Below are 9,517 nucleotides of genomic sequence, written 5' to 3'. Positions count from 1 at the left end.
GGCCTAACTGGCGTGATATACGGCATTCGTTAGGAAGGAGAAAGAGTGCTAGCAGACAAAAGAAAGAGCAACGGGCACAGATGCAAAGATGTCAAGACAGAGGAAACACAAAGACGAGATAAGATAGACAGAAGAATTAAAGCCGAGGTACAATAGACCAAAAAAAAACAAAGACAAGGTAGAATAGACCCCAAGAAACAAAGACCAGATCCAGCAGAAAGTGCACAATACCCCAAGCTAACGGCGAGGTGACAAGACAAAAGAGAGAAGAGCGTGAAAGTGAAAAATAAGTGGAGGGGGGTAATGAAGACACATGGATTGAGGAGCTCCTGTAATGTAGTATCGACCGGCGAGAGCAGGGAGCGGGAGGCTGCCTGAGGCCTGAACACAAGGCTAACATTCACTCTCAGGAGCAAACAGGCTGACTGGTCAATACGGCAAACAGCTCAATAGGCCCACTCAGCCGCTCATCGACCCGCAGCTTACACTAGGAACTGCTGAGTGGCGACCTATTCGGTAAACAAAAGACTGGCACAAAGACGGCCATTATTTCACTTTATCTCGGCCACTTTGAAGCACCGCTTGTCTTGCGAGGCGTCGCTGAAGAGGGACGTGATGTTAGGAACTCCGTCCGTCGTTGCGCGTTAGCCTCGCATAACAGGAGGTCATCCATATGGAAGATATTTATCTGCTCTTGGAAGGATCGTTTTGCTTTGTTCGCGGCCCTGGCTACATTGATCCACTGCATCCTGTCCCGTCTACGTCTGTGTTTCATCTTTCACTGAGGAGTGTCTGACCGTCTCCGCCAGGTTTGTCTGTTTTGATGAACAGGAAAGTTCTGAGAGGGTGAACTTCTGGGAGTGGACGGATACGCCACGGTCCATTAGTCGTTTCTGCGAACATACGTTGGGTCCTAATTGAAAAGCAAACCGACGGACGTCTGTTTTTATCTCTGTTTCGTGGTGGATCAACGTAGCCGGGCCCTGAGTTTATTTAAGTGTGACAAAATCTAAAAAGCAGCCCAATCTATTGGTAAATGAGGACATGAACTACATGAAAAAACAGCCACAACTTAATGAGAGGCTTTTCAACCGTCCTATTTCTCTACTGTGTAAACAAATTTTGCGGCGGTAAAATGCCACAATTACTCTCACTGAAAACAAAAAGAACTGTGATTGAAATTACCTTTGAAAAAGGCAAAATTCAAGCTAATTTGATACATTTGATTGTTTTATTTTTCATTCAACCTTTATTTAAAGGTATGAGCGTTTCCCTCATTTACAGTGACGTCGAGTATACAACTAAAAAAGTTGAAAGATAAAGAGAAAACAAAGAGAAAACCAAGTAATCATCAATAAAAGTTCAAATAAGATAAAAACAGAAAACAAGAAACGGAAGAAAAAGGAAAAGCAGACTAAAAGGAATTGCAAAATGACATACAATGGTTATTAATCAAAGCTTTAAATAGTCCAAAGGTTGGAAGAGTATAAAACTTTAAAATGCTTTGAAGGGCCGTTCCAAGAGCACGGAGCACTAAAAGAGAAGCGTCTACGACGTGTTTACATAGTGAAGTCCCAGACGGAGACGGGTAGAGAGGCTGAACGCCCGCGCGCCACTCACCCTCTTCACAGCGGAAGTCCGGCAGAGCCACGTCCTGCAGCGGGATCTCCTTCAGGAAGGCGGGCCGCTGGCAGCGGGGGTTCCCCGTCACGATCTTCCTGCTCCGCAGCCAGTCGCCCAGCCACGCCAGGCGGCAGTCGCAGTTGAAGGAGTTTGCCAACAGGTTACTGGGGAGAGAGGGTGCAGAGAGTGACGGTCAGTTTGCCAACAGGTTACTGGGGAGAGAGGGTGCAGAGAGTGACGGTCAGTTTGCCAACAGGTTACTGGGGAGAGAGGGTGCAGTGAGTGACGGTCAGTTTGCCAACAGGTTACTGGGGAGAGAGGGTGCAGAGAGTGACGGTCAGTTTGCCAACAGGTTACTGGGGAGAGAGGGTGCAGAGAGTGACGGTCAGTTTGCCAACAGGTTACTGGGGAGAGAGGGTGCAGAGAGTGACGGTCAGTTTGCCAACAGGTTACTGGGGAGAGAGGGTGCAGAGAGTGACGGTCAGTTTGCCAACAGGTTACTGGGGAGAGAGGGTGCAGAGAGTGACGGTCAGTTTGCCAACAGGTTACTGGGGAGAGAGGGTGCAGAGAGTGACGGTCAGTTTGCCAACAGGTTACTGGGGAGAGAGGGTGCAGAGAGTGACGGTCAGTTTGCCAACAGGTTACTGGGGAGAGAGGGTGCAGATGGTCTGCACTGCAGTGTGTCTGGGTGTGTAAGTCTTACAGTGTGGAGAGTAGGGCTGTCCCCGACTAAGGATTTGGATAGTCGACTATGATTGGCCAAAATTAGCCGATATGAAAAAAGAAATTTGAAAAAAAAAGTATACTTAAAAAAATATATATGTGTATCATTCCATTTGGGCTGTGGGGTGCGTAATGTCTGAAGGAGTCGACGGAAGGCGTCTTGTCCTCTGCAAAAGCATGCAATTGGTCCACTGATGGATACATCTTGATATTTGTCTAGTCTAGTGTGTTCATTAGACGGGTGAAATCCTCTTTCAGTGCCTCTGTGCCTGTTTTCTTAGGCAGTTAGCCTCTGGTATATGTGCCATTAGCGTTAGCCACGCTTCTAGGCTTCTCTTTTCTTTTGGAAAAAATGATAATAAAAAAAGAATAAATTATTATTATTATTATTATTTTTGGTATTCGACTAAGAGGTTGGCAGTCGACTACGGCTCCTTTCGATCGATTAGTCGACTATTCTACTAATAGGGGTCAGCCCTAGTGGAGGGGGTCTAGGTGTGTCTGGGTGTGTATGAGTCCTACAGGGTGGAGAGGGTCTAGGTGTGTCTGGGTGTGTATGAGTCCTACAGGGTGGAGAGGGTCTAAAATCTCTGATCTCAAACCTACCGAAGTCGGCCCATGTCACCCCACTTCTTAGGGACCTGCACTGGCTCCCCATTGCTGCACGAATCCGCTTCAAGGCCCTTGACCTAGCATACCGTGCGGCAAAGGGAACTGCTCCCGCCTACCTCCGGTCAATGGTCTCTAACTACACACCCTCAAGACCCCTACGCTCTGCATCTTCTGGCCGCCTCAGACCTACTCCTATCCAAGCTCCGGGAGGGTCATCAAAGAGAAGTCGCCTATTCTCAGTCCTTGCCCCACAATGGTGGAATGAACTACCCACCCCAGTTAGGACAGCCGAAACACGTCCAATCTTTCGCCGTCGACTAAAGACTCACTTCTTCAACCATTATCTGAATAAAAAAAAAAAAAGAAAAAAAAAATCTAACCCTAACTAACCATACTGTCATGCACTTGTCCTAATAAACTAACCTACACTGTAGCACTCAACACTTTGATGAACATTGTTACTCAGCTGATAGAGTTGTGCCCTTCCTGATGGCTTGTCGTACAGAACTTGTAAGTCGCTTTGGATAAAAGCGTCAGCTAAATGACTAAATGTAAAATGTAAATGTAGGTGTGTCTGGGTGTGTATGAGTCCTACAGGGTGGAGAGGGTCTGGGTGTGTCTGGGTGTGTATGAGTCCTACAGGGTGGAGAGGGTCTAGGTGTGTCTGGGTGTGTATGAGTCCTACAGGGTGGAGAGGGTCTAGGTGTGTCTGGGTGTGTCTGGGTGTGTATGAGTCCTACAGGGTGGAGAGGGTCTAGGTGTGTCTGGGTGTGTATGAGTCCTACAGGGTGGAGAGGGTCTAGGTGTGTCTGGGTGTGTATGAGTCCTACAGGGTGGAGAGGTCTAGGTGTGTCTGGGTGTGTATGAGTCCTACAGGGTGGAGGGGGTCTAGGTGTGTCTGGGTGTGTATGAGTCCTACAGGGTGGAGGGGGTCTAGGTGTGTCTGGGTGTGTATGAGTCCTACAGGGTGGAGAGGGTCTAGGTGTGTCTGGGTGTGTATGAGTCTTACAGGGTGGAGGGGGTCTAGGTGTGTCTGGGTGTGTATGAGTCCTACAGGGTGGAGAGGGTCTAGGTGTGTCTGGGTGTGTATGAGTCCTACAGGGTGGAGAGGGTCTGGGTGTGTCTGGGTGTGTCTGGGTGTGTATGAGTCTTACAGGGTGGAGAGGGTCTAGGTGTGTCTGGGTGTGTATGAGTCTTACAGGGTGGAGAGGGTCTAGGTGTGTCTGGGTGTGTATGAGTCTTACAGGGTGGAGGGGGTCTAGGTGTGTCTGGGTGTGTATGAGTATTACAGGGTGGAGGGGGTCTAGGTGTGTCTGGGTGTGTATGAGTCTTACAGGGTGGAGGGGGTCTGGGTGTGTCTGGGTGTGTATGAGTCTTACAGGGTGGAGAGGGTCTAGGTGTGTCTGGGTGTGTATGAGTCCTACAGGGTGGAGAGGGTCTAGGTGTGTCTGGGTGTGTATGAGTCCTACAGGGTGGAGGGGGTCTAGGTGTGTCTGGGTGTGTATGAGTCCTACAGGGTGGAGAGGGTCTAGGTGTGTCTGGGTGTGTATGAGTCCTACAGGGTGGAGAGGGTCTGGGTGTGTAACGGTGTGTATGAGTCTTACAGGGTGGAGAGTGTCTGCAGCGTGTCGAAGGCTCCAGGAGTGATGGTGGTCAGCTGGTTGTCGTAGAGGGACAGCAGGCGGACGTTGTGCAGCCCGGTGAAGCTGTTGTTGTGGACGCAGCTGATGCGGTTGTTCCTCAGCATCCTGCAGCAGACAGACAGACACACGGGATTTCACTTGAAATGGATTTCATTTGAAAAAGTGTAAACATCAGCGAGAGTTGTGTTAGTCTGTGTGTGTGTATGTGTATGTGTGTGTGTGTAAATGGTAAATGGTGCATTTATATAACTCTTTTATCCAAAGTGCTTTACAATTTTGTTCCTCACATTCACTCACACATTCACACACCGACAGCGGAGGTTGCAAGGTGCCAACCTGCTCATCAGGAGCAATTAGGGGTTAAGTGTCTTGCTCAAGGACACTTCGACACGCTGCCTGGGAGGAGTGGGAATCTAACCGGGAATCTACCTCCTGAGCCACTGTCGAACTGCATGTGTTAGTGTGTGTCTTTTACTTGTCTTTTACTAGTATGCACTTTGCTACTAAGAAATCGACCTTGCCTATACTACTACCTAGTACCTACTATGCTATTATGTCTTTACTATTATGCATTCAAGACTCAGCTCAACACTGTTTGATGAACAATCTTACTGACCCTTAGCTGCCAGAGTTGTACCCTTCGTGCCGACTTGTGGTACAGAACTTGTGAGTCGCTTTGGCTAAAAGCGTCAGCTAAATGACTAACTGTAAATGTGTGCGTGTGCACATGTCACTCACAGCATGCGCAAGCCCTCCAAGCCACGGAACATCCCGCTGCGGACCGAGTCGATCTGATTGGCCGTGAGGTGGAGCTCGTTGACAGATCCCGCCCCTTCGAACGCCCCGTCCTCGATCTCCGTGATCTTGTTGTTGCTGAGGTTTCTGTGTGAGACACCAGACGGACGACAATGAAGGAACTGAAACAAGGAAAAGCTACCGAATCTAAAGGAGAGTTCAGACAGATCACAAGCTCTAAACACACATCTCTCTGGAGCAGAGGGTCGGGACTTACATCTTTTTGAGCTGAGAGAGGCTCTTGAACACTCCTGTCGCCTCCAGAGCGGTGATCTCGTTGTTGTTGAGGCGGCTGCAGGGAGAAGAAGCACTGCATCAACGCTCTTCAGTCTACATGAGTATAGCATTCAAATATGGTATCTGAGGGGATTTATTACTATTAATAATTATTTTCTATTATTATTATTATTATTATTATTATTATTATTATTATTATTATTATTATTATTATTATTATTATTATTATTATTATTATTATTATTATTATTATTATTATTATTATTATTATTATTTTCTATTATTATTATTATTATTATTATTATTATTATTATTATTATTATTATTATTATTATTATTATTATTATTATTATTATTATTATTATTATTATTATTTTCTATTATTATTATTTTCTATTATTATTATTATTATTATTATTATTATTATTATTATTATTATTATTATTATTATTATTATTATTATTATTATTATTATTATTATTATTATTATTTTCTATTATTATTATTATTATTATTATTATTATTATTATTATTATTATTATTATTATTATTATTATTATTATTATTATTATTATTTGCCTGAATTGAAAGTTGACACGGTCCTTTGAGTACTGAGTTAGTTCCATGAATTCTGTGTCTATGAACATCTTTCAAAAAACATTTTCATAATAATAATAATAATAAAAAAATTTAAAACGGTTACGGTCAAATATCTTTTCTCCGAATTTTTTCTCTCTCTAACTTTTCGGAGAGGCTTTCAACAGTGTGCGATGACTCGCTACATGCCGCGTGCAGCAGGGTGGACAGCGGCCCCTGGTGTTGAGCGAGTGGTCTTACAGCTCGGAGGTGGAGGTGGGGATGTGCTCGGGGACCTTGCTGAGCTTCAGGTTGGAGCAGTCCACCACGTTGGACTCACAGCGACACTTGGGGGGACAGACGGGGTCGCTGTTGCACTCGTTGTTCAGACGCGTGTCCTCTGTACCTGAAGACACAGCGGAACACAAACACACATCAGACTCAACATTCATCTAAATGTATATCGTTTGTTAACGTCACCCGGTATCATATGGTACCCAGCGATTAGGTTCTCTGTCACTCTCCATGTATGACCTTCAATATGTTGGAGAAATCATGGCTGTGGTTTGTAACGTGTCTATTCTTTTCTCTGTTGGAGGTTCATTTCTAGTCTAAATATCACATTTGGCAAACAAAGTGGATGTGAACGTTGGAATCCACTGGCTTGGAATCCACTGGCCACTGCGATATGTCAGCAAAATAAATATGTATATATGAGCATATTTTAAACATGAGCGTTTCCTTTGTAAAACCACTAGGTTAACCTTTTATGACCTTACATGTCAGACACCACAGTCATATATCAAATCGTATGTTCTTCAAGTCAAGCCTGTGCTCCATAAAAGTGACCACTAAGTGTGTCTTTTAAGACTCTTAACCACCAAAACCTGCACGGACTACAACGTATGACATATATCATGTGTTAGGGTACCTTGTGTATACTGTACCTTATGTATACGGTTTACTTTTACTCTCACTCATAGTATATATTCAGATTCTAATTATTTATTGCCTATATTTATTGTAACGTATAATATAACCAATAGGGCATACAGACCCTCATCTGCACCTTGACTACACTGTTTACATTTTCTCATATTCCACGCTGCTATGATGCCTGAATTTCCCCAAGGCGATCAATAAAGGAGTATCTTATCTTATCTTAAAAGCTCTGGGTCTCCCACTCAGTCCCCTTGTATATGACAGTACTTTGTCCCGCTGTGGCCTGACAGCAACCCGTCCCCATCATATCATGCCGTCTTGAGTACGAGCACCGCTCCACTAGGCACATCCAGCTGCTTCTAGTGCAGTAGGTTGTCCTGCTATGACCTGAACAACGACACGCCGTGCTCCTCATGTCGTCACATCTACAATATGAGCTTTGCTCCATAAACTCCAAACAGTCAAAACACCTAGGGCGGGATCCACAAATAATGGATTGCATGGTGCTAATTGCACCCTCACTTACAATTCATTATGAATTGAAAATGGGGGACCCTGATGTAAACAAGACGGAAGTCTTTCTCTGGTCTGCATCCCCTTAACAATTGTGTGTATTGAGCCGTACTGTATTGTACCCATTCTGCAATCTGTTAATAACATTTTCAATCAATCAATCACCTGCGCGGTGATTGGTTGATTGACAATTTAGTGCATATTTAATTAGGTCACACCTATTTTTCATATATAAACATAAGATCTCAGAAAACTTGCAACACAGTTTTTCTTAGTTGTTATGTACATAACAAACTGGGAAAGTGTCATAGTGATATCTATTCAAATATTTGTTTTGCCTATTCACCTGGGGTGTCTCGCCTTAAGTTGTGTATTATTTTGCAGTGCACCAGTATTATGCAGTATAACCACATCACACAACCAGTCTGTATGAAAGCACCGTGTTCTGCTCTGACTGACACCAGTCAACCAGTCTGTATGAAAGCACCGTGTTCTGCTCTGACTGACACCAGTCAACCAGTCTGTATGAAAGCACCGTGTTCTGCTCTGACTGACACCAGTCAACCAGTCTGTATGAAAGCACCTGTTCTGCTCTGACTGACACCAGTCAACCAGTCTGTATGAAAGCACCGTGTTCTGCTCTGACCCTCAAGTCACAGATCATGCCATCGTACCATCAGGTCTATGAGAAGGTACTCCATGAACGCACCAGACAGACACCTGTCTGTATTATCCTGCTCTGACCTAAGAAGCTCCAGAATCTGCTCCAGAACCCTAAACACCCCGAAGAAGAGCCTGGAGCTTGCTGACCCTTGCTGACCTGCGTATTCCAAGGTTCAAAACAAATATGGGCAAATGTTCTTTTAAATTCTGGGGAGCCACAAATTGGAATTTGCTACCTTCACAGCTCAAATGCGTCAGTAGCCGCCGACACAATTTTAAGAAAAAAGTCAAATCATGGCTCCTCAACAATGTAAAAAACTAGATTTTAAAATGCATGGAAATGTTGTCTGATAAATTGTTGTATGTGGCTACGTTTGTACTGCATTTAAAATGTTCATGTCTATGTAGTTTGTCAAATTGTTATTTATGGTCATGTTTTGTATTGCTCGTCTGTCTGAGACCAAGGACCACAATGGAAATAAGTCTTGACTTTTTTTGTGTAGCATCCTTGAAGTTTTTCTGGATTCTTGTATTTTTTCAAATGTCCAATCAAATCAAATCAAATCGGGAACGACATTTACTGCCCCGTCCAAAAGAGAGGGGACGGGGGAACACAGGAGATAGAGAGGTGTGAAAAGGGCCCCTCAGAAAAAGAAACAGCAGCTGAGAGAGAGAGATCGTGGGAGAGAGAGAGAGAGAGAGAGAGAGAGAGAGAGAGAGAGAGAGAGAGGAGAGAGAGAGAGAGAGAGAGGGAGAGAGAGAGAGAGCGAGCGAGCGGGGTGAGAGAGAGAGAGAGAGAGAGAGAGAGAGAGAGAGAGAGAGGGGGAGAGAGAGAGAGATAGAGAGAGCGAGAGAGCGAGCGAGCGGGGTGAGAGAGAGAGAGGGATAGGGAGAGAACGTTAGGATGCCAAAGAGGATTTGGGCAACCGGCTCCAGTGAAGCAGAGCCCCCCAGAGAGAAGGAAAAAGAGAGAGAGGGAGAGAGAAAGAGAGAGGTGATGGTGGGGAAGAGGTGGGGTGGGGGGGTGAAATGACATGTAGGTGAGCCCGAATGTTCGAACGTTCGTTCGTTACGTTAACATTCGAATTCAAAATCAAAATTCGAATTTTCTAGTTGCAGATAAAGATTAGGCTACACTAATATTATAGTATTAAAAAAAACTGCTAAGTTATATTCATTAAAGAAAGTTG

General features: G+C 44.7%; 1 protein-coding gene across 1 annotated transcript in view; it reads right to left on the bottom strand.

Annotated features, from left to right (window-relative positions):
• LOC311248465 (slit homolog 1 protein-like) overlaps positions 1-6,615 on the bottom strand; it is a gene marked incomplete at both ends in the record, with an annotated part of 12,414 nt that extends 5,799 nt beyond the window's left edge. The window contains 5 exon segments of the mRNA XM_084339341.1: positions 1,621-1,787; positions 4,563-4,706; positions 5,340-5,483; positions 5,614-5,688; positions 6,471-6,615. Of these exon segments, the coding sequence (XP_084195467.1) occupies positions 1,621-1,787; positions 4,563-4,706; positions 5,340-5,483; positions 5,614-5,688; positions 6,471-6,615 (675 nt within the window).
• Between the last annotated feature and the right edge of the window lie 2,902 nt (positions 6,616-9,517).

The sequence above is a fragment of the Notolepis coatsorum genome (assembly GCF_963971535.1).
Source record: "Notolepis coatsorum genome assembly, contig: SCAFFOLD_3516, whole genome shotgun sequence".
Lineage (NCBI taxonomy): Eukaryota > Metazoa > Chordata > Actinopteri > Aulopiformes > Paralepididae > Notolepis > Notolepis coatsorum.
Note: the sequence above shows the minus strand (reverse complement) of the source record. Positions and strands in the feature narration are given on the sequence as shown.